This window comes from Choristoneura fumiferana, chromosome 14 (assembly GCF_025370935.1).
Source record: "Choristoneura fumiferana chromosome 14, NRCan_CFum_1, whole genome shotgun sequence".
Lineage (NCBI taxonomy): Eukaryota > Metazoa > Arthropoda > Insecta > Lepidoptera > Tortricidae > Choristoneura > Choristoneura fumiferana.
Genome location: NC_133485.1, coordinates 11,386,095 through 11,412,536, shown reverse-complemented (window position 1 = coordinate 11,412,536; position 26,442 = coordinate 11,386,095). Strand labels below are relative to the sequence as shown.

At 35.9% G+C, this 26,442-nt stretch overlaps 1 protein-coding gene across 3 annotated transcripts; it reads left to right on the top strand.

The window, feature by feature from the left end:
• LOC141435126 (diuretic hormone receptor) lies at positions 1-26,442 on the top strand. Of its 3 annotated transcripts, none has more exons than XM_074097703.1 (11): positions 1-85; positions 2,232-2,325; positions 4,183-4,285; positions 7,892-7,972; positions 9,158-9,234; positions 10,959-11,084; positions 13,125-13,313; positions 15,501-15,559; positions 16,449-16,556; positions 25,969-26,062; positions 26,383-26,442. In XM_074097703.1, the coding sequence occupies exons 2-11, from the start codon at positions 2,272-2,274 to the stop codon at positions 26,422-26,424; spliced, it is 933 nt and encodes a 310-aa protein (XP_073953804.1). In that variant the 5' UTR covers positions 1-85; positions 2,232-2,271; the 3' UTR covers positions 26,425-26,442. The 3 variants fall into 3 exon arrangements, with proteins under 3 accessions (XP_073953804.1, XP_073953803.1, XP_073953805.1); XM_074097702.1 differs by having other exon boundaries at positions 25,960-26,062; XM_074097704.1 differs by lacking the exons at positions 25,969-26,062; positions 26,383-26,442 and adding an exon at positions 20,157-20,297.

Below are 26,442 nucleotides of genomic sequence, written 5' to 3'. Positions count from 1 at the left end.
ACGTCACCAGCCTCATCTACCTCGCGGGCTACTCGCTCAGTCTGGCTGTGCTGTCGTTGGCTGTCTTTGTCTTCTTATATTTCAAGTAAGTCATCAATATACAACACAAACTGACAAACTACACTATCGTGATTTTCACTCATAACTACCACAACCTGGACTTTGTCACGCTAACAACCAATAATATTATCTAAGTACCTCGACATTTCAACCATATTACAGTGGCCGTGGTCACGAATAGACCAAAATAAATCAAAAGACCAAGTGACCAAGTGCGGGTAGTTTGAGATACGAGTGCCGGTACTAGTTGTAACCTAGTGCGAGTACCTAAGATAGTTCGAAACATGATACCCTACCATTTCAGTTGCCACACTCGTGGCCACGGCTACTGTAATATGGTTGAAACGTCAAGTAATTATTACTCGTTATTAGCGTGATAGTTAAGTACCGGTTGTGGTAGTATGTAGTTATAATATAGGAAGGTAATCTGTTTGCCAACGTTGAATTTTAAGCAACTATATATTAACTGAGTAAAACAGATAACAACACAAAATCACCCAAACGACATACTCGAAGCCCATTCCAGAACAAAATGACAATATGGCCGCTGCATCCGCTTATTCGCCCAACCGCGCATTTAACATGAACTGAAACTGAGTTCTCGCGGTAACAATCGACACTAATTAAGTAATATTTTTCTAAGGATTTCGTATTTTATACGGAATCTTCCAAGTTTAGGTATATTTTATACCTTAGGCTGCTATTTACTCATAAACTACTAATAATTCTCAAACAAACTTAGCCGTTATAGTTTTCCTTGAAAGTTTGATGTACTTACTACCATCCTGATTTAGATTTTAGAGGGGGGGGGACGCTCGATTTTTATGAAAATTTGCACTTTAAAGTTGAATAGTTCGCAAACAAATCACTAAATCGAAAAAGCACGCAGTACCAGTCCTAAAAACCTATACACACCGCGTTTTTAAACGCGCGTTGACCGCGCGTTTTGAGGGTTCCGGAGCCAAAATGGCAAAAACGGAACCCTTGTAGTTTCGCCCTGTCTGTGTGTCTGTCCGTCCGCGCCTTTTCTCAATGCTATAAAGCTGTAATTTTGCACGGATATATAAGTAAACTATGCCGACAAAATGGTACAATTAAAAATAAAAATAAAAATTTTTTAGGTTACCTCCCATAGACGTAAAGTGGGGGTGATTTTTTTTTCTCATCTAACCCTATAATATGGGGTATCGCTAGATAAGTCTTTTAAAGCCATTAGAGGGTTGCTAAAACGATTTTTCGATTCAGTGTTTTTTTTGCGAAATATTCAACTTTAAAGTACAAATTTTCATTAAAATCGAGCGTCCCTCCCCCCTCTAAAATCTAAACCGGTGGATAAAAAAAATTTGAAAAAAATCAGCATGGTAGTAAGTATATTAAGCTTTCATGGAAGACTATAACGGCTAAGTTTGCTTGAGAATTATTAGTAGTTTATGAGTAAATAGCAGCCTAAGGTATAAAATATACCTAAACTTGGAAGATTCCGTATAAAATACGAAATCCTTAAAAAAATATTACTTATTTTTTCGTAATGGCTACGGAACCCTATTTTGGGCGCGTCCGACACGCTCTTGGCCGGTTTTTTCCGTATGGGATTCTAGGTGCACAGGTCGCCATACGGAATTTTGACTCAGAGAACGCTATTCCACGTATGTGATAGGTAATTTTGCATAGATTTACTGCGTTCGAAATCCCGAATGGGAATTCCGACTGTATATAGCTGCCCTAGCCGACTTCATTCGTTTTCCATAGGTCCTTTTGAAGCTCCTGTCAAAACCCTATTTTTTTGTTTTCGTTAATCCTTGGTTAATCCCTCAGGGATAGACAAAGGAAATATCATCAATGCAACCACGTCTGTTGTTCAAACTCTATACAAATCTTACACCAAAGGCCTCTTTAAGCCAAGTCTGTTTTTTTTTTTTTTTTACTAATTTAATCTTACTACACACGGTAAAACAACGGTACGAGTAAAACGATTCTTCTATAATGATTATAATATCATGTACCTTCCTGTGTACCTGTGTACCTTCCTGATTGCTTCTGGAAGGAAGGGAGCCCGTGTTAATTCACATCCTATGTAGTATTTTTTTAATATAACGAATTATTTCCTTTATAATTTGTACTAAATTGTACCTTGTACTAAATTTTACCTAACAGATTGCCTTTTGTTTCAGGGATCTGAGATGTCTAAGAAACACAATTCACACGAATCTTATGTCTACGTACATACTATCTGCTTGCAGTTGGATCTTGAATTTATCTTTACAGGTATGTGCAAATAGCATCTTCATCAAACCAACATTAGTAATTTTAAGTTACAAGTGATAATTGACATCATTTGCTTGATTTATCTCGATTATTTTGGAATCATGTAAGAGGGTACTATCATTTATTATTTAGATGTCAACTCCGATTTCAGTGTCTTTTTAAACAGGGTCTCCATTGAATTATGAATATCCTGATGGTACTGGACAGTTCAAGCATGTATTAAACAAGAATTAGTCTTCCAAATTTATGTAAATAGTAGTGTTGCCCAAATTCAGTCTTGGTCTTGCAGTCTTGGTCTTGTTCTTGCGTTTTTGCAAGACCAAGACCAAGAACAAGACCGCGTATTTTTAGCAAGACCAAGACCAAGACTGACCGTGCAAGACTTGAGCAAGAACAAGACATAGCCTGCAAGACTCTTGCGTCTTGCAGCTAGGACTTAGCGCTATTTCACTGAGTAGTTAGGTGTAACAGTTCGGTGTATAGGTAGGTACGCTTAGGAATTCTATGAGACGCAAAAAACTGTATCAAAGAATATGAAAAACTGGACCTATGCGCATTACGACTAATACCATAAACATAGCGAATAAAAAAAATATCTATTAAAATCAAACTGAGTGCATGCATAGTTATGTTTTAACCATCGGCACTTTGATAATGCGGCATCAAAGGTTTTGTACTTACTTCTCAAAGAAATTTGCCGCTTTTCGGAAGTACATGTATAAATCATAAATGTTTATTAAGAAACAGTTACTTCCATGGAAAACGACATATAGGTCAGTTGATTTTTCGAATTTCTTATCAAATCTTCAGTTATTTATTAATCTGCTTGATCTTTACTATGGCTATGTTAATTCAAGCTCACAATGTTCCAATTCTAATACGTTTTTCTAAGATTTAAAGTAAACTTTAATAAATAGTAAAAGACTAATAGGTAATTGCAAGACTTGCAAGACTCTTGCTGCAAGACCAAGACCAAGACCAAGACTGGGAGCGCAAGACCAAGACCAAGACCAAGACCAGGTGTATTGGCGCAAGACCAAGACCAAGACTGGCTAAGTCTCGTCTTGTTCTTGCATTTGGGCAACACTAGTAAATAGGTTTAATTGCAAAAAATCTTTACCCATAAAAAAATAAAAATCGAATACTATCTCGTAAAATATTACTTATCAGTATATTCAGAGTACGATTCTTTAAAAATAAAGGATCTTGACAGACAGACGGACGGACGGACGGACGGACGGACATCAAAGTGATCCTTTATAATGGTTCCGGTTTTTCCTTCTGAGGTATGGAACCCTAAAAATAGCAACAAAATAGTAGATGGCATTGCTTTACACCGCATGGCAGTAATAAAATGAAAGATGTCGTGCTAAGCTCGGTGGTCCACAACTTGTAATTAAAAGTGATTGGAACACAAAATAACCCCTCAGAACCTAACCATAAATCTTCCTGTCTCCAGTAAGTAAAAAAAGAGCGCGCCTTGACAGGAATAGTACGTCCAGTTGCTTGGTTATTCTTAACGCAAACGCAATATACCCATTTAGGTCAATCGCGACCAATTTCGTTCGCCATTTTGGTATTTTCTCATGAGACTACGAAATTATCCGAGAATAATTTAAGACGATATAATTACACCTAATTGCAATGTATCACAAACGAGTAAACAACTTTGGGGCAAGAAAATTACTGTCTTCTAATTAGAGTTTTTAAGGTTCAGAACAATCATACGATGGATTGGTAGATTTCAGTTTTTAAATAAGAAACTTTATAATAGTAGTTTATTTATTATTAGTCAGTAACCGAATTTGAAAACACAGAAAAGAGAGCATTTAACGTACAACTGTGGTTTCTGTTTAGAACTGGTCCGACGAGGCGCAGCAAGAAAAGACGTCGTGTATGATCCTGGTCATCTGTATGCACTACTTCTATTTAACCAACTTCTTCTGGATGCTTGTTGAAGGTAAATTTATATCCACATTAAGTAGTCCTACACTTCACTCCCCCTACACTTCTGTATACTCGTGACCACGGCCACTGTAATGTTGCCGAAACGTCGAGGTAAATATTACTCGTCCGTGTTAGCGTGATAAGTCCTGTGCGTGGTATTTAGACTAACATATATGCTTGACGTACAGTTTTTGCAAATCAAACGTGGGCGAGGCCCGCATTCAACAGCTATAAATAAAAAATAATGTAATCAAATTCTTTACATTTTTGACTCATGACAGATGATGGACGGTGCAATTTTTATTATTTACCGTTGGCAGCCCATTTAGAAGTAGTATATCACGGATTATTTGAAATGTGTCTACATGAAACATTGTAAGGTAAATGTACCCTACGCGAACACGACTCGTTAGACAAATTGGCGCTCGTAATATTGAAACATTACGTCATGATTAAATTGATTAAGTTCTGCCTAATCGTACAGTCAACGTCATAAATAAGTGATCACTTTTGTACCTTGTCACTGTAACGTCATATTTGAAAATAAATACGAAATTGTGTAACGACTGAAAGCGACAAGGTACAGAAATTATCACTTATTTATGACGTTGACTGTACATTTCAAGCGGCTGACGATTGCATAACAGCTACAAAACGAGCCTTAACGCCATATTTTGTCGGTTACGCGTTTGTATAATGCGAAGCAGATCAAGAAAACAATTTCGGAGTTTTTCTTAATCTGGCACGGATGTCGTTATCTGGGACGTTTACCCCATGTTGTATTTTCGGCAACACCGGATGTTTCTTTCTAATGCGTTTAAAATTAGACAATGTTTTGCATGCTCAGAAAGTTAACAAGTTGACATTTAAAGGTAGCTTTATCATTTATCATTAATTTGTATTTTTTGGAGTATTTGGCTTTCGCCATAACTGCTGAAATGAATAATATTATCAGAATATACAGGTGAAATTTTTGACGTGACACAAAATTAATTATCTTAGCTCAGCTAATACTGAACTATATACCTAATGCAAACTCAATTATTTAAACTAAATACTCACATTGAATTCAGCATGTTCATACTTTGATAAACTTATAAATATTAAGTATGAACATCCTATATTAATCTAATTAGGTTGATGTTTACGTAAATATATGTATGGTTTATCATTAACTGAGCTATAATGTTAATTTTGCTTTACATATAAAATGTCGCTCTGACCTACAACTTTTACTTACTTTTACGAATGTAGAATTATCGACAATCCTGAAATAATAACGTTATTCGTAATTGGCGTATAACAAGTAAACACATTAGCTGTTGGCCTTCAGCGCCATGTTTCACAAGTCATTTCATTCATAGTATTTCTTAGAAGTAATTATGTTATTAGCCAACTCCAGATTAACGTTCTTCGCAGAACGTTATAATTAATACCGTGATTATGTATTAACTTGTTTTGAGAATACAAATTACTGTAGTTTGAGTCATTCATTTAGCAGAAGAGGGTGACACTCTTTACCGGCCCGGATAATACCGACATGGAAATACCGATACTGTTTTCATTCGGTTCCATTTTTTGTTATTTTTTGGAGTCGGTTTTACTTTTTGTTAAAAATTTTCTTTATTTCTCACTTTTTAGTGATTCGTAGCCAAAGAACATCTCACAACAATTCCATTAACCCAAACACGACTTGGTTACGTTGTTTTATAACAGAGTTCCGTTGCCTACCTTCTGGCTTCAGCATCAGATCAGTTCGAAAGAATCATTAACTTAAAGCTTCTTCTTATTCGCTTATCCAGGTAAGTATATTAATCATGATAATTTAAATTTAACCCGTAAAATACTTGTTATTGAAGTAGTAGTTCCGTTGGTCAAATCTGTCTTCATCATCAGTTCCACTTCACCAAATTATGATTTACAAGAGCAAATGCACAAATTACTGCTAAATATATCCAAACTACCAAAGGTGTCCCTACAATATTTGAAGAGTTCCCTCGATTTCCTTAAGATCCGATCATCAGATCCTAATTTGCTGCTTATGGGACCTAATTGAAAGCATTCTTAGACGAACTTAAAAAAAAAATCAAATCGGTTCATAAATGACGGAGGTAACAAACATCCGAATGATAACCTCCTTTTTTTTTGAAGAAAAATGTATTCTTTCATATTAATAATTTGAGTTTTATATTTCAAAACGTTCGGATTAGATTCCCGAGTTGAGTACAAGTTTTTTTTTAATGTATGAATGCAGTTTTTCTTGTTATTAAAATCGATGACATGGTTCTTAAGAACAGATGCTAGCTACATATTAGTAATCTGTGGAACAGATCTTCGTATGTCTTACAGTTTCAGACTTTCCCATACTGACTGATCTAAATGAGCCAATCTGTATATGGCGAGGAGACCTGAATACACATGCGAAGCAAATTTTGTGGTGCGTGTAAAGTTCCGAATTGCTACTTAGCCCCCATGGGAACTACAGCCAAAGCCCTCTCATCGAGCCCATCAGAGGGACATTATAATACGCCCGACTGGAGATGAGATGAACTTCATCTGTGATGAAAGACTACCAGAATATAAATTGAGATTATGGTTGAGGTGGTACAAGGTCCTTGTGCAAGGTCCGCCCGGATTGCTACCACCATCGTTGCTCGCTAATCCTGCCGTGAAGCAGCAGTGCTTGCACTGTTGTGTTTCGCGTGGAGAGTAAGACACCCGGTGAAATTACTGTCACTTGAGGTATCCCATCTTAGGCCTCTAGGTTGCCAACGCATCTGCAATACCCCTGGTGTTGCAGATGTTTATGGGCGGTGGTGATCTCTTACCATCAGGAGCCCCACTTGCTCGTTTGCCATCCAGTCGAAAAAAAACTAGCCAGGTATTTGAAACACGTGGATGAAAGCGACCAATCGTTCGTCTGTGTTATTCTCTAAACTTCGTCCTCGTATTCAGCGCTGCTTTCACCGACAATCCACCCTGTTTGCTAGCAGGGCTCGGGGTCTTGCGGTCTTGACATTGTTCGTGCGTTGCCGTAGACATCTACTAACATCGAGAAACCTATGACCCAATAAATGGCTACGGGAGAACGGGTAAAGTTATGGTTGTCAGTAGAAAGGATCCGCGCACGAGATTTTGCAGTGAACGTGATCCGGCTGATAATGATGACGGTGATCCCGGAGGCTTTATTGTCTAACACGCTTGGAATCACAATCGTTTTCGACACTTCTTTCTGTCATACGGCTTAAGTCGAGAGAAGAAAGAGATGGGGGAATGCGATTGCGAATGTCAGAGTGTTCCCAGGCCTCTGTTTGTTGCCTAGATTTGTTACTTGAAAGAGTCGATTGACTTCTGTATGACATAATTAAGGTAGTCAAAATACCACGCACAGGACTTATCACGCTAACACAGACGCGAGTTATATTTACCTCGACGTTTCGGCAACACAGTTTAAGACATTATATAATTAAGGTAATAAGGAATACGGTTTAATCTTCCAAATTTTGCACTCCCAGTCTTAATAGAGTATAAAAGAGAGTAGAGAGAATAAAAATATTTCAAATTGGAAATATCTTAATCTTTTGACAAAATTGCTTACCTATGTATTGTTTTGTTCCAGGTTTATATCTATACATGCTAGTCGTGGAGACGTTTACAGCGGAAAATATAAAATTAAAAGTTTACGCGACTATTGGATGGGGTAAGTGAAACGCAAAACAAAAGACAACCCAAAAAAACTACTACTATGTAGGTACAGACGGAAACAAAAATGTACATACGTTTAAAGTGTCCAAAATATGTATACAGGACCTTATTGCCTGAACGTTAAGGTCGTGTATACATATTTTTTGCACTTTGACTGTATTCATATTTTTGTTGCTGACTGTACCTATCAAAAACGATTTTGCTAATTGTCACTTAACTTTTATGCTTATAAATAGTAAAGAAAATATCAACAGTAATAAATGTGATTTAACAACATCGCTGTCTTAGAAAATTAAATGTAATGTTTTAGACTATCGCGGTCGTTACTATTTTTATGATTTAAAACAAAGTACTTACGCGGAACAAAACCCGAATTTAAATCATATTTTTTTTCTATTAATACTATCGTACTAACTTCACCTTTTATATGCACAATTGAGCGATATTAAAGTTAAATTTAACTTTTCCTGCTCGATATTTTAGGGACGTGGGTGGATTCAATCTATTTTATGTTATCTCTGGCTCGTACTACACCCTGCGGCGGTGCTCGCCGATGGCGCTCGAACCTAACATAATATACCTACATAATACATACATAATAGTGATGGCCATAATTGTTTCCATAAATATCCGAGTTAGAAGAAAGATCGATCTGTCTGTATCCGTGAAGTTTTAGTAGATCTTTTAAGAGATATTTCTTTAATCGCAGGCTGTCCTTAAACACCTCCAGTATATTGCAGGGTTAGTTTAACTGAATACTCCTGTATACCTAGTGCCATCGACGAAGACGCGCGATTTTGTCAAAATTAGACATTAATGACATTCTAATAAGAACCACAGCACGCGTCATCGTGAATGACCTTTAAAAGTTTTAAATCGGGATTTTTGATTAAAACTATCACGCCTTTGACGCGGTACACTATGATACACTTTGGATGGATTTGGTTTAGGACATCTCTGTTAACGATAATTAAAAAATCACCGGCAAGGCACCTGCAATTCCATTTATGTTATTTAGTAGAATAAAATGTCTGCCAAGTTAATTAATACCTTAACTAAAGTGGATGAATAGGTCATTAAATTTCATTAGAAATTTAGATAATAGTAATATGAGTAAATAGTTCGAAGATTGTTGATGATAGAACAATTAGATTAATTTGTGTGTATTTTCCTGTCGCAGGCGCACCCGCTGTGTTCTTAACGATATGGGTGATATCGAGAAGTTTCGTCACCGTGGGCTCCAATGGATCTGATGGGGTAATTTGTCAATTTACTACTAATTACTGAAAAAATATGGATTTAATGAGAATTCTACGTGCTATTTAGTCAAAATTACCGTTAAATAATGATACACTGTACTAGCTGTTATGCTTTTTGACATAATCAGTCGACATGGTATTCATGTCACGTCAGACAACAAATTGAGCATTACTGCAAAACCTCTTCAAGTGCTTATTCCTTTAGTCTTAAATCCTTAATAAATATGTACTGTAAATGGGAAAGTGTGTATGTTTATTAAGCTTTCACACTTAAAGTACTCAACCGATCGTGATGAAATTTGATATGAAGATACTTTGAGTAATCCTTCATTACTGAGAATTTTAGAGCTTGTATTTAAAGGTAGTGGGATATCCTTGAACTAGTATATTGATGCATCACTTTATCAAATGAAATTGAAAAGGTTGCAATGTTGCTCATACTTTGCGTGACTGTAGGGGAGACCGAGGAGAGTTGTGACAGAGGAGAGTAGTGACAACGTCGCTTCTTTGGAGCTTATTAGCTACTAGCTCGCAATAGCACTCATTTTTTAATTCAACTCTCGAACTATCAAACGCGTGCTGTTGCGAGCTCGCTAACAGTTAATAAGTTTCCAAAAGTCGACGTTGTCACTACTCCTCTCTGTCACAACTATCCTCGGTTTCCCCTACAACACATAAGTTTCTAACTGTAACACAGGATATCTGAATTCCCAGTAGAAATTTTAGAAATGTTCTTATATTTAGTTAAACTGAGAAAACTTTTCCATGAGACCAATTCGATTAACCTCCTTTCGCTTGTCTAAAAATAATTGAATTACAACTTGAACTACTTAACAAACCCTAAAGTTTTGACGGTAATCCGTTAGAATTTTTTATTAGCATCTTGTACATTACACAAATTCATATTTCCTGGTACACACTGTAGAATGAAACATCACACTGAGCTCCAAAACAGCGTAAAGCCGGGGTTATATTAGAGCCACGCCGCGTGTCGCAACGCGTGGGAGTGCAATCGGTTACATACATTTCGTATGAACGTGGTTACATTAGCACAGCCTGTCGCCGAGCGAGCTGGCGCCACGCAGACCGCTCGATTCCGATCGGCGTGGGCTAGGTGGTAGGGGACGTGACGCGTTGGCTCGCTCCGCGCTAGTATAATCACCACGTGGCTACGCGCATTCATACAAATTAATCAGCACGCGCGGCGACACGATACTGTAGTATAATCAGAGCCCGTTGAGTCAGGCAGCGTTGCGACACGCGGCGTGGCTCTAATATAACCCCGGCTTAAAAAGCAATCACCAGGCTCAAATGGGACTGGGCTGGCCAGTTGGCCACGTCTACCGATAAATTTTAAGACACAGTAATAATCTGCAGATCTCTTGAATAATATATTTTATCGGATATGTTTGTATTTATCTTGCTATCTCAATTAGCTTTAATAAACTTCAGTAAGATAGTTGAGAGAGCAAGATAAATACGAACTTTCCCGACAAAATACGATGACAAAACATTATTCACCTCATCTGTGACATAGTCGCAGATGATAGCGACGTCGGCTGCGATGACTCAACGGGGTCACGCCGTTTTGTCACCAAATTAGTTTTAAATATTATTGTTTATAAATAAATATGTATGTGTCTGTAAGGTATTTATTGTATGGGCCAAGTTGCCCGAAATAAATGAATTTATTATTATTATTATAGTTTAAATATTTAACAGTTGGGGAACCCAGGGGAGACGAAGATGTGCTTGTGGATGCACGAGCACGGGGTGGACTGGATCCACAAGGCGCCGGCGCTCGTCGGGCTCGCGCTTAACCTCTTCTTTCTAGTCAGGATTATGTGGGTATGTATTGCCACCTACTTACAGTACAACCAGAATGTTGACGTCGCTCGGGGCTGGGTTTTCTTCGTCTTCCTGAAGATGCAAATGAGAAAGAAAAAGAAAACCGATTGTTTGTTACGAGTACCAAACGTCAGCATACAAATTTAAGTGTAATTATTTTAATACTTCGAACTTTAAGTACCTATAATAATATACTTAACATTACATTTTCTCATCATCTTTGTACATTTAACGTTTGTCAATGTGTGTTTTATTTTAATTTTTGTTTAATCAAGAGTTTACATGCATAAATACATACTATAACGATTAATTCACTTCAGTAAAGTGACAGTTTCAGTGTTGTCAGTTTTTGGTAAAATTTAAATAGTCATGTTACTTTATTTTACTAATAAATGAAAGAATGAAAAATGTGATTTCGAGTAATTTATTTACGCTGTAACAGTAGACTTTCTGGATGACTTTTAATAAAATAAACGTAAAAAAATATATATCAGAGCGCTAATATTTTCACAAATTCAGGACCGGCTAATGAGAGCCGTAAGTTATTTCCTTGATTGTGTGAACTGAACTGAGTTATGAATTTTTAACAAAATAATATTACAGCCTGAAAACGCAACGCCATGTTTTTTTACTTAAATACGACGTCAACGCAACTTTGTAACGTCATATTGCAAACAAATGTAAACACTTATTTACGAATGATATTCATTCATGAAATATTTCATTCGTTTTGTTAAAACCATTCTTTACAGGGACTGAATCAAACATTAATAGCCTAGTGTATGTATGTATATTTTTATGTGTTTAGTTTTAAATGGGTCCCACAGAAAAATACCAACTATTCGTATTTGATGTGTTTTTTTATTTATTTAGTATTTCATCCTATTGTGTTTTTCTGTATTGTATCCATACTAATATATTATAAATGTGAAAGTATGTGTGTTTGTATGTTTATCCGTCTTTCACGTAGAAACGGAGCGACGGATTGACGTGATTTTTGGCATAGTGATAGTTTATGGGCCAAGAGTAACATAGGCTACTTTTTATCCCGGAAAAATACAAAGTTCCCGAGGGAAGAGCGCGCGATAACCGAATTCCACACGGACGAAGCCGCGAGCAAAAGCTAGTATTGAATACATATGCGTAGATCTCTCTCTCTCTCTCTCTCTCTCTCCATATGAACATTATGACAAAAGTTGTTTTGCTAAATGAGAGTTATGTAATTTAAACGTTACGCTTTATATAGTTTTTCTAATTCCTTTTTTAAACTGCTCTTAATACCGCAAGGGGGTCTCCTGATGGTAAGAGTTCACCACCGCCCATAAACACCTACAACACCAGGAGGATTGCAGGTGCGTTGCCAACCTAGAGCACTAAGATGGGATACCTCAAGCATAAATAACAATAAGATTTCACGGTCTACGTATGCCAGCATCGTTTAGTTCCCTTACTGTCAAGAAGGAGTCAGGGCAATTGCGATGTATGGAATTCTATTGAACTTTCTGTAAATTCTCAATCGATTTACGCATCCCTTGCAAAAACTAAAATAGATACGTAACAGATTATTCACCAAATCGGCCCAAAGCCGAGTTAGCTTAATACAATTAAATGTGACAGGGGTCTATTGTGGCTGTGGCTTTTCGACTTGTATTAATATTTAAATGCAAGTTTCTGCCGGGCCTAATTTAGGTAGTTTTGGGCTACAGCCAACTTAACGCAGTTGCGGACACAAATAAAACAAATAAGTCTGTGGATTGTGGTCTAACATATTTTGATTTAAATGAAGTTCGACTGAAGATGAGGTGGCGTCGATCCCGTGCCGTTGACAAGTGCACGAAACCCCTTTAGTTGTAGCCAGGCGTTAGCCTGACTACCGATTTTCAAACAGAGCTCATCTAAGTTAGGGTAAAGCTTCTATAACTTGTGTAAAAGACCAAACTCGTGTAAACTACAAAACATTTTTCAAAGTTGATAAAATGACTTCATATCTTGATGATGTGGTTTGGTCGGATTCTTTGACTCTTACTATTAATTTCCCAGGTCCTTATAACGAAACTGCGGTCAGCAAACACACTGGAGACGGAGCAGTACAGGAAGGCAACGAAAGCGCTGCTGGTGCTGATCCCACTGCTGGGCATCACGAACCTGTTGGTGCTTTGCGGGCCGAGCGACGACTCCTGGTTTGCGGATGCTTTCGATTATACCAGGGCACTTATGTTGTCTACACAGGTCAGTAAGGGAAATTTTGATATTTTCGTTGCCAAATAAGATATTAAGTAGATTCACACACATTTATGTAGGTAGTTACGCTCAAACAAATATGCAAGTATCATTCATTAAATTCTGCTTTATGATGATTTAAAAACCGGCCAAGAGCGTGTCGGACACGCCCAAGATAGGGTTCCGTAGCCATTACGAAAAAATCAAGTCATATTTTTCTAAGGATTTCGTATTGTGTACGGAATCTTCCAAGTTTAGGTATGTTTTATACCTTAGGCTGCTATTTACTTTAAACTACTAATAATTCTCAAGCAATCTTAGCCATTATAATTTTCCTTGTAAATTTGATATACTTACTACCATCCTGAATTTCGTCAAAATTTTCAACCCAGCAGTTTAGTTTAGATTTTAGAGGGGGAGACGCTCTATTTTAATGAAAATGTGCACTTTAAAGTTGCATATTTCCCAAACAGATAAAAGAATCGAAAAATCATTCTGGCAACCCCTCAATGGTTTTAAAAGACGTATCCAACGATATCCCACGCTATAGGATTAGTCGAAAAAAAAAATCACCCCCACTTTACACCTATGGGAGCTAACTACCATACATTTTTTTTTAATTTTACCTCATTGTCGGCGTGAGTGATATGTACATTCATGCCAAATTACAGCTTCCTAGTAGGAACGGTCTCTGAGCTTAGCCGCGGACGGACAGACAGACAGACAGACGGACAGACATGGCGAAACTATACTGTTACTAACCCGCTATGGATTATGTCCGAAATAAATTATTATTATTATTATAAGGGACTCTAGTTGACTACGGAACCCTAAAAACAGACACGTCAAACTACTACTGGGCTAACATGGATATTTTTGTCTCCTACTACACATACTTGATTGTCTAGCTAGAAAATAAAAGCCAGATATCATTACCATACTAAAAGTGTAGTGTTAGTTATTTGAAGACTTTACCAGTTTCATTGGTCAAAAACAAAAAATCAATAAGATTTTTAGCAATCACAATCATCCCGCAAAATGTTCATCACAAGACCTAATTACGATTGTTTTTAAACTTTGACACATTCCATAAAACCAAAAAGCCTTTCAACTTTAATCCAACGCAGTCAATAGCAGGAAACACTTGTTTATCTTTTAAAAGATAAAAGAAACGTAATGCTTAACATCCCAGCAAATTCAGCGACCGCTGACAAACAAAACTTCAAACCGAATTCGCCAGACTATGCAGGTCGTAAATAAAAAGTTTAAAGCATTACCTCGCAGTCGAAAACTGTAGCTCTGAATCTCTGAGGAGTCTTAAAATAACCGCAGTGCTATTATGCTCGCTTTTGCTCATGATGGCTATCTATTTGGGGAAAGTCTTATGTGGGGTCCTTAATTTTGAGACAAAGGACAGACGACTGTTTGATTTTATTTTGAAATGACAGAGTACCTAGTATTCAACAGGTTGATTTTTCAGCGATTCTTTCTTAGCATGTGTTGCATCAAGTTAAGTATTTTTATTTCTAAAGTTTACCGTTCACACGTTCATATCGCTGTTTGTAACGTAAATTAATATTGGTTAAGGCTGCAAGTTCACAGTGAATGCAGGCCGCTTCCAACCGAAGCAACTGGAGGTCTATGAGGGAGGCATTATGTCCAACAGTGGACGTCCTACGGCTGATATGATGATGATGATGATGAATATAAATAAAAACTTACGCTTCCTTGCAAATGTCACCCAAATTCATTGTGATCTTTTCGCGCTGTATGCCTAAAGGTCTCTACCCATTACTTACACCATCAAAAATTGTATTGTATTGTAAAACTCTTTATTGTACTACATAAAAACAGATGAAAATAACAGAACACAGGATAATAACATGTACAAAGGCGAACTTATCCCTTAAAGCTTAATTATATTTTTGTATTGAACAGTATGAAACTATGCCCACTAGCACGTTTCCTAACCGTCGCGTGTCTATGCGTTTGACATTCCGTTCCTGACACGTTCCTATTACGGTCATAGCATGATACGGTACTGTGGGTAGAGGTAGAGACCTTTAAACAACAGATAAGAAAACCGTAGACGGCATGACACCCAAAAATTTTTTTCAGCCAGTATGATTTTGAAAACTGTCTCTTTACCTTACTTCTAGTTCTAGGACACGCTTTAATTGTATACGTTGTTTACAGGGTTTTACGGTAGCGCTGTTCTACTGCTTTATGAACACTGAAGTGCGGCATGCTATCAGGTATGATGAATACAAGTTGTTTTAAATATATGGCAGCTTCTCGGTCCACGTCTATATAGCACAAGCTTAGGAAATGTTAAAATAATTTCACTCGAAAGTAATATAATACTTAACCTCACTAACTTGTATATTTATTTTATTACTGGTAAAACAGAATGTGACGACATAAAACGCTGGTTTTATTGGCCGGTTCTTGTTTCCCATTTCAGCACATAAATAAGAGAATAAAATCGTGAAAATTTAATACAGTACTTTGCTGACTTTGATTCTAAATTTTGATAATTTTTTTTTGTTCTACATTTAATGTTTGGAGTAAAACTATCCCGCACATCGCGTAATTCATTGATTGCTCAGTGCCTTCCTTTTTCCCTCTATATTATCCAGACAAAATATAATGCAATTGATAATCTTCCTTTTTTACCCGACTGCGAAGGAGGAGAGTTATTTGAAGTCGGTTAAAAAGGACCCACTAACAGGTCATTGTACCAACGCCAACGCTGGCCGAACTGTAGTACTTTTATCAAACCCACTCTTTTCACAAGCTACGAATAGGTAATTATTTTAATTAATTGGTTGATTTGTAGGTTTCGTTAGTAGAACAAAACTTGCTTGTAAATTTCGTCTACTTCCTTTGGTTATATTGACTTGTACGAGTACATACATATCAATGAAATAGGTATAACATTTTTACATTGCTCCTACGCTGCCACAAGCAAGCAGAGCTGTAATGGTTTGAGAGGGACAAAGAAAAAATGTTATTAAGTAGATATTTATTATTTATTGACTTTAAATTTTGTTTCTGTTTGTATGCGATGACAATTCAATCGAAGTTAAAATCCAACAGTAATGTTTATCAACACTGAATGTTTCATATTACATATTTCATTAGGTATCACGTAGAGCGGTGGAAGACAGGAAGGGCCATAGCGGGGGGCCGGAGGAGAGGAGCCTCGTGCTCCAAAGACTGGTCTCCGCGATCAAGGACTGAGAGCATACGGTGAGGGCGCATGACAGATTTATGGCAGTACTAATACAGCATGTGTTTTTGATGTAGTGGAGTCGCAAATGGGTTTAGAAAAAGTTGAGCCCACCATCGAGCCTCATCTAAATGGTGCGTGAAATCGTGCAAGTCGATACATTGCCGTTGATCATGATATTAGTTATAAAATCGCAGCTGTGTGGTCCGCCATACCCGATATCGCACACCGTGTAAAATGAAGCTCTAGAGTTTTAAGTGTAACTAGGGATTAAAGTTCTATCGAAGAGTGCCACTATTTCTCAATTTTGGAGAAAGACCCCCGGTACGGTTGTGATAGCAACCCCTCCTTTACTTTTTTGGAAAGAAGAAAAAAAGCGTTTTTATATTCATTTATTCATTGTAAAGTCATGTACATAGTTATAAAAGATGTTTCAGTTATACAGTTATACATATTTATTTATAAATACACTGAAATTATTAAATTGTTGATTAATAACTAAATCAATCACAGTAAGCTCGTCCATGTAACTTTTAAATAACAATCACAAAAGTTATGATTGGTTATTTGGAGTCTTTTTCTATTTTTTATTTCAACTCCTTCGTTACTTTTACGGTCATCCGGTAAAACCATATCTTAAATACAAACTGAGACATGGATGCACAGAAAAACCAAAAAAAGAGACCAGCGCTGGGAATCGAATCCAGGCGTTCCGTACTGCGGGCCATACCCCTACACTACCACTGGACACACCACCACCACTGCACCACTGGTGCTGCTGCTTAAGTAGCGTTGTAGAAATAAGCAACCTGAGATATGTGTGCATAGGAGAAATTCGTGTCTGTACTCCTGTCCAGTGGTAGTGTAGGGACATGGCACGCAGCTCGGAATGCTGAGGACCTGGGTTCGATTCCCAGCGCTGGTCTCTTTTCTGGTTTTTCTGTGCATCCATGTCTCAGTTTGTATTTTCGAAAATAAAACTTAAGTTGCCAAAAATGCTTCATTTTATTTCCCCGTTACTTTGCTCCCTCGTTACACTTAAATTAACACTATAAGAGTATTCAATAGGATTAAAATACATCTTCTTCGAGAAATTTGGCCTGAAACGTTTATCAACATTTTATTTCATTCATTAATTCATTTATTCAACAAAATTAACAGAAAATAGAGATTTTTGACCCAAAACAGACAGCGGCGTTTTCAAATCATTTAATGATATAAAACATGTGGCATGGCTGTCATCGTTCATCCACCATTACGTCTCATATTTCGTTTTCTAGATTTTTTTACCGTACAACGGCAAAACCTACTAGACACTGGCAAAATTGTCCACCAATGGACAGAGCCATATTTTTCTAAAAAAACAACAACAACATGTGACATTTCCCTAGTCTACCTACACAGCGAAATTGTGTTTTACTGCTTTTTAAAACACTATCTGGAGGATTCATGATTTATTTCATTTCCTTCGTATCGTTATGAGATTTTCGTAGATTTTTATGACCTAAGAAAATACATGTACTATGTGTTCATAATTTACTTTAATATAGCATTCATTTATTTACAAGTGAGGTCTTTAATGAATTTAAATTTGCCAAATTTACTTCCAAGGTTTTGTCTTCGACTGTTTTAATCAAATATTTCTTGGTTTGTGTGTCGACTGAAGTAAAATTTACTCTTATGAGATACTAATAATTTTGATGTTATTTTTGCAAACTCAAGGTCTGAGACAAAATAAAATTGTTTACTTTGAACTGAGCTCAATGTTAACCCGTATTCTTATCCAGAAAATAATTTTACACTGAATCTGTTTTTATAAATCAAACCTGGCCTTACTTTTTCTCAATGGTACTATTACTATTCAGAATATTATCCTTCATGGTTTTGTTGTGCACACCTTTTATTGAGTGAGAGTGTAGTGAGACTAAACAAAACATTAGTTGTTGAGTTGAGAAATAAACAATCGGAATATTTGTGGTAGCTTTCATGAGCAGTTTATCCGAATTTGATAATAGATACTTGCTAACCGTAAAGATAATTGGAGGTTCATTTGGCATTCAATTACTGTAATCCGATTAATCCGTTTTTTGTGAGAATGGGAATGACCGTTGGAACGTATTATGGGTTTCATTCATTCACTCGATTCAATGTTACTAGCGCGAAGGCTGATTCAGATTTGCTATTGTATTTTGGTAACTAAAATAACAAATGTTAAACTAATTGTTACCATCGTGTGTCGCAGAAGTCGATGTATTTATTGCCAAAAACACGCATATTTTTTAATACCGCTCTTATCGGAGGTTTTGAACAATTTCATAAGTACCTACAACCAAAAACATTAAAATCTCATCTGGGTACTTTTAAGTTTCTTATGGTTCTATACCTCAAGATGACAAGGAACCCTCTTCTTAAGATCACTTCATTGTCTGTCTGTCTGACTATGAAGACCGATTTTCTCAGGAACACGTGGCGGTAGGTACTCAAGCTTGCAATCTCTTTGAGCTGTATAAAAAGAATCGTATTCGGCTAGGAAAAAAACGATATTGAAGTCCAAAAATAACTTTGGTTTATAGACATCTTATCTTATCTTATCTTATCGTTAGGGGTCCTTGCGGATACACTTCGACCCGTAGGGATCTTTTGTGTCATTACCCCTCCTTCGCACTTACTCTATTGCCTTTATCACCTCGTCCATAAATTGGATGATTTGACGTAGCGGTAGTGCCTTAAAGTCTCCTGGTGCGGGGTATCTGTCGCCAAAGAGTCTCATTCTTAATCTGGCGAGGGCGTCACATTCACACATAATGTGTTCCATTGTTTCGTCTTCCTCGCCACATATTCTACAAACTTCATTGTCCTGTAGTCCCATCTTTACTAGTATGTGTTTAGTATCGAAATTACCTGTAAATGCCCCGACGATATGTCGGAGTTGTCTCCTACTGAGTGTCCTGAGTTTAAGTCCAGTTTGTGCCGACATTTTCGATGAATCGTTTTGAATGCTTTAGATTTAGACCTTCCAGTGTTTTCCACTACAAAAACGATATTGAAGCCCAAAAAGAACTTTGGTTTATAGACATACTAGTATAGAACTGTCTGCGCGCAAAGTCTAGCACTTGGCCGGTTTTTTGTAATATACTTAGTAAGTGTCATAAAAAATTTACATACATGCAAGGAACGGTTAAGCCGAAAAAAAAACTTCAAACGTAAAAACTTACGAGCATGCATACTAAAGTTCAATTAAAGCTTGTAAAACGAGACAGCCAGGACCATACGTATAAACATATAGATACATTAGAAAAAAATTGTCTGCGTCAGCCAGCGCGGAGTTATTCATTTGTTACCGCATGCAACCTCAGCTTCGGTTTTCGCTTTTTTAACACTCTCTCTGCCAGCAATATAATACTCTCCGAATTCAAGTAGCCGTGAGTCATAGGAGCACCGTGACACAAAATAAATACAAATAGGACTGCCGGCGGACCTCACAGCCTCGAAATGAAAGAGTTCGAAAATACTTGTCGGCTATAACAGAAATACTGAGGGGCGCCGGCGGACCCCACGGCAGAGAGAGTGTTAATTTTCACGTTTCCAATCCATATTTGACGTTGAATTTTTCCCACTAGGCTCACGGTATGAAGAAGCCTGGACTACCGTACTGGATACGATCAAACGAATCTGCTTACCGGAACGGACTTTATTGCATTTACGAAGACTTCCCAGACAAGAATAATAATGTGGATTTGGACATTATACCTTTTTCGTTACTTTGTTTACAATAATTTATGTGTAATCTGCTCCATGCCGCTGTTTTTTTTTTGTCACTCTTTCGCAAAGCTTTACACTTTAACTCAATAACGCAGATAACTGCATGAAAACCGTTATTTCACAAACATGTTCTGGTGATTCCTTATAGTCATACTTGTTAGAGACAAAATGCTGCACTTGTGAAGAAGCAAGCGCTTTGCACAGTGATAGTACAGACTAAACTGAGTGATTTGACTCGCAGCAGCGAAGTTTCACCCCTTAGAACAGAGAGGGCGCACTTCTTTAAAAATATTTCAAAAAATTCTACAAGCGAAAGTAATAAACCGATTTCAATGTTTAATATCTCAAATGAGAGCCTATTATATACGTTACTTATAAAAAAATACAAAAAAAATATTTACAAAAAACTTTTGTCAAAAAACGCCATCTTAAGTTTTTTTTTTCTTACCTGATTTGTAGTTTTTACTTGATTGCTTAAAAAAACTGTATGCAACATGAATGGTTTAATGCATGTACATATTACTGAGTACATAACGAGTATTTAAAAAAAAATCCGACACCGATACCTATCATATTTAACGAAATATGAAAGTTAAATGTGAGCACAAATTTCTTTAAAAAATATTTCAAAAAATTCTACAAGCTAAGTAATAGACCGATTTCAATGTTTAATATCTCAAATTAAAGCTCATAACATTCATTATTTACAAAAAAATATAAAAAAAAAATATTTACTGAAAAATTTGGCAAAAAACACCATCTCAAGTTTTTTTTCTTACCTGATTGGTAGTTTTTATTTGATTGCTTAAAAAACTGTATGCAACATGAATGGTTAATGCATATACATATTACTGAGTACATAATAAGTATTTAAAAAAAATTCGACACCGATACCTATCATATTTCACGAAATATGAAAGTTTAAATGTGAGCACAAATTTTTTAAAAAATTCAATAAATTCTACAAGCTAAGCTAATAAACCGATTTAAATGTTTAATATCCAAATTAAAGCTCATAAAATTCATTATGTAGAAAAAAATATTAAAAAAATATTTACTGAAAAATTTTGGCAAAAAACGCCATCTTAATTTTTTATTTCTTACCTGATTGGTAGTTTTTACTTGATTGCTTAAAAACATTGTATGTTGTATGCAACATGAATGTTTAATGCATACTTATATATATTTCTGAGTAAATAACAAGTATTATAAAAAAAACCGACACCGATACCCTTCATACTTCACGAAATATTTAAGTTTAATTGTGCACGCTTTTCTTACAAATAAATTTCAACGAAATCTTCAAGTGAAACTAGTACTCTGATTATAATGTTTAATAATAAATGAAAAGAAGAACGAAATTACCTAATTTATTAAAAAAAATTTTTTCCTGGTGTTACGAAAAAATATAATTACTTTAAAATTAGTAATTATTAGACAAAAAATAAAAACTATACCGTTTCCGGCATAGTTGGTTCTGAGATGTAATATATATTGCTTAGTAGTTGGCGAATTTATTAAAAAATTATCTTTTATCTGATAGGTAGGGCTACAGCTTATAGATATGTCACATTTGAAATAAAAGACTATGAACATCAATGTTTTCAAATATTTAAATTAACCTATAAGTCCTCTTCGGGTTCATCGGCAGATGTGAACTGAAAAGGAAAAGTCGTTTTGAAGTACTTGTGCTATTCCAATACTACAAAATCACAGATCTTTTAGACACGGACTGTGTTGCTGTAATTACTGTTGAATTATTTTTGTGCCTAGTTGATTACCATTAGATCTTAAATTTTGTGCCTACCTGTGGAAATCAGTGGTCAGCATACAAAATAACCCTGCATTGAATATTATATTAACTTACTTTTGATTTGTACAGCCACCTTTGCAGGATTTACACTGGGCAGTGCATGGTAAGCTGACCCACGACACCACAACGCATGGTATCGCAGCCAGATTTCCAGCCACAATGGTCCAAGAGGCTTAATTGCGACCAAATCGCTGTAACTGCCGACAATTCTGAAGTCCTCTTTTGCCTTAGTCCATCCCCAAGAAGATGGACATGGTATGACATGCTCTCTATAAACATACACTGCGTGCAGCTTACCAAGCGGGCCAAATATGGAGAAACGCAATGAAACCAGAAGTTTCCGTACCATGTCCATCTTCTTGGGGATGGACTAAGGCAAAAGAGAGTTGGCAAAAGAAAGTAAGCCTCTTGGAACATAAAGTATTGTGGCTGGAATCTGGCTGCGATCCATGCGTTGTGGGTGTCGTCGGGTCAGCTTACCATGCACTGCCAGTGTTAAATCCTGCAAAGGTGGCTGTACAAATCAAAAGTAAGTTAATATAATATTCAATGCAGGGTTATTTTGTATGCTGACCACTGATTTCCACAGGTAGGCACAAAATTTTAGATCTAATGGTAATCAACTAGGCACAAAAATAATTCAACAGTAATTACAGCAACACAGTCCGTGTCTAAAAGATCTGTGATTTTGCAGTATTGGAATAGCACAAGTACTTCAAAACGACTTTTCCTTTTCAGTCTACATCTGCCGATGAACCCGAAGAGGACTTATAGGTTTAATTTAAATATTTGATAAACATTGATGTTCATAGTCTTTTATTTCAAATGTGACATATCTATAAGCTGTAGCCCTACCTATCAGATAAAAAGAGAATTTTTAAATAAATTCGCAACTACTAAGCAATATATATTACATCTCAGAACCAACTATGCCGAAACGATATAGTTTTATTTTTTGTCTTAATAATACTAATTATTTAAAGTAATTATATTTTTTCGTAACACCAGGAAAAAACTTTTTTTTAATAAATTAGGTAATTTCGTTCTTCTTTTCATTTAACATTAAACATTATAATCAGAGTACTAGTTCACTTGAAGATTTCGTTGAAATTTATTTGTAAGAAAAGCGTGCACAATTAAACTTAAATATTTCGTAAGTATGAAGGGTATCGGTGTCGGTTTTTTTTATAATACTTGTTATTTGACTCAGAAATATATATAAGTATGCATTAAACCATTCATGTTGCATACAACATACAATGTTTTTAAGCAATCAAGTAAAAACTACCAATCAGGTAAGAAGTAAAAATTAAGATGGCGTTTTTTGCCAAAAGTTTTCAGTAAATATTTTTTTAATTTTTTTCTACATAATGAATTTTATGAGCTTTAATTTGGGATATTAAACATTTAAATCGGTTTATTAGCTTAGCTTGTAGAATTATTGAATTTTTTTAAAGAAATTGTGCTCACATTTAAACTTTCATATTTCGTGAAATATGATAGGTATCGGTGTCGATTTTTTTTTTTAAATACTTATTATGTACTCAGTAATATGTGTATGCATTAAACATTCATGTTGCATACAGTTTTTTTAAGCAATCAATAAAAACTACCAATCAGGTAAGAAAAAAACTTGAGATGGTGTTTTTTGCCAAAAGTTTTCAGTAAATATTTATTTTTTTTTTTGTAAATAGTAATGTTATGAGCTTTAATTTGAGATATTAAACATTGAAATCGGTCTATTACTTTAGCTTGTAGAATTTTTTGAAATATTTTTAAAGAAATTTGTGCTCACATTTAAACTTTCATATTTCGTTAAATATGATAGGTATCGGTGTCGGATTTTTTTTAAATACTCGTTATGTACTCAGTAATATGTACATGCATTAAACCATTCATGTTGCATACAGTTTTTTTAAGCAATCAAGTAAAAAAACAAATCAGGTAAGAAAAAAAAACTTAAGATGGCGTTTTTTGACAAAAGTTTTTTGTAAATATTTTTTTGTATTTTTTATAAGTAACGTATATAATAGGCTCTCATTTGAGATATTAAACATTGAAATCGTTTATCACTTTAGCTTGTAGAATTTTTTGAAATATTTTTTAAAGAAGTGGCGCCATCTCTGTTCCTAAGGGGTGAAACTTCCGCTGCTGCGAGTCAAATCACTCAGTTTAGTCTGTACTAATCACTGTGCAAAGCGGCTTGCTTTCTTCATGAAGTGCAGCATCCGCCAAAAATGGCTTAACAAGTATGGACTATTAGTTTCAGAGTACTTGTAGTTTTTAACTTTGGAATAAATCTAAATTTTATCAAGTAGATTAAATTTGTGATTATATTCAGACGTGTCGAATACTTAACTTGCATGCGAACTTTGCCAAATTCAGCATTGAGCTTCAAACCATCGACTTAAAAGAGCTTAAGTCAGTAAAAGGGTAAGTAAGCCACATTTATTTGCAATCATGTATAGTTTAATTACAGGGCCGTTTGAACGCCCGGAGCTACACCTCCGCAATCAATCTTTCTTGTATCAGTTTCAAATAGATTTTAAAGCCCTCGTTCGTTCTGAATGAGGCTTAATAGGATTTAATTTACATCTCTATTGACATTTGGCATAGAATAGCTGTAGGTATTTTATTTCACTACGATCTTTGGCGTTATGCTGAAATTCTTGTCAAAGTACGAGTATCGAGTATTATATGAAAAATAAATTAAGATATGATATTAAATAAGCCTATTGTCTGATTGCTTCAAGTAATTTCGTAGCGGCTTATTAAAATTTACTTTTGTTGTTCAGAACGAAATTGGTGCTTTGAGAATTATTTATACTTAATGGAAAATGAAGCCAAAATTGGACGCATTGTAATGATAGGATTTCCGTAGGCATTTTGGCAAGATTATTTGCATGTAATTTAATAAACGTTTCGTGTGAGTGACAGAATCATTGTTTTAACTCTTATCGGCTTTTCAATCCAGTATGAGTTCAATTACAAGCCATGGTAATAAGAAAATGGAAGAAATATTTTCTGCTCTAGTTTTTTTTGCTAAAAATTTATTCGCGGTAATCCAGCAGTTTCGTTTTAATTAGCAAATATGTACATAGCTCAAACACAATGACGAAAGCACGTAGTCATTCGATGCTTTGCGCTCTTACACTACGCGCGCATGCTACAGTAGCAGTTGCAGCCAGGGCTTCAAATACCGTTATAAAGTTGGTATCGTTACCTCTTACGAATTGAAGTAGTGTTACTTTTTTAACGTTATAATAATGTGAATTGGGTTACATTAACAAGCCCTACTATTAGTCACTATGTAAAAAAATGACCGTTATTTAGTAACGTTAATTAGGTACGTTACCGTAATGTTAATTTACCAAGTAACGTTATAATTTAGAAATAGAAAATAGAAATAGAAATATTTATTCGCTATTCGCACAAAACATAATAAAAATACATTAAAGAAAGAAAAAAACAACAATATGCAAACTCGCGAAACGAAGACTTCACGGAAGGCGACAAAATTTCCTAAAAAATAACAAACAAAAAGCAATAAAATCAAAATATAAAACTAATTACTTACTTAATTTAATTACTTAATTTAATTACTTAATTTAATACCGGTACAAGGTATTTGTACAATTTTACCGTTACTTATTATGTGAGTTTGGTAACGTTAACAAGCCCTGGCTGCAGCATCTCTGATTGCGAGAGTTACACAACATTAATCACCGTAGGAGCACCTTAAATTAAAGTTCATATTAAGTGTGTTTAACAAAAAAATCTTCATTGAAATGAACCTTGCAATCCTAATAGCAGTATTTTTATATAATAATAAATAGAGCATGGGGCAGGTTATACAGTCACCCGTCGAAGAGAGAGTCGGCTGCGTCGGAGACGACAACAACCACACTCCTGGTACCTCGGACTTCGCTGGCCCCTCACCATTTGCATGTCGTAAGTAAAATTATACAGTATGAATTACATAATAAGTATGTGCCTAGTTCCTAGGGCAGCTGTCATTTCCTGGAATAGCCGTGCGAAATAGAATGGAATGGACCCTCCAAGCAAAATTTCAACTTTCGAACCCCAAGGGTTTGGAATAGTTTGGATTAAGCTTGAATGAATCAATCAGTGAGAACTTTTATATCTGACCCCCACTTTCCCTTCCGTAGTAAGGAAATTGCAATGTACACCCCCCGCCCCTCCCCTTACCGAAAAAAATTGTCTTACCTCCTATATTTTATCTGCTTTACTATTACCTCTTCTTTTTGTAGGAGTACATAGGCAGCGCAAGCGGCGAACAGTCCCCGGTTTGAGGCGGGGGGCGGGGGAGG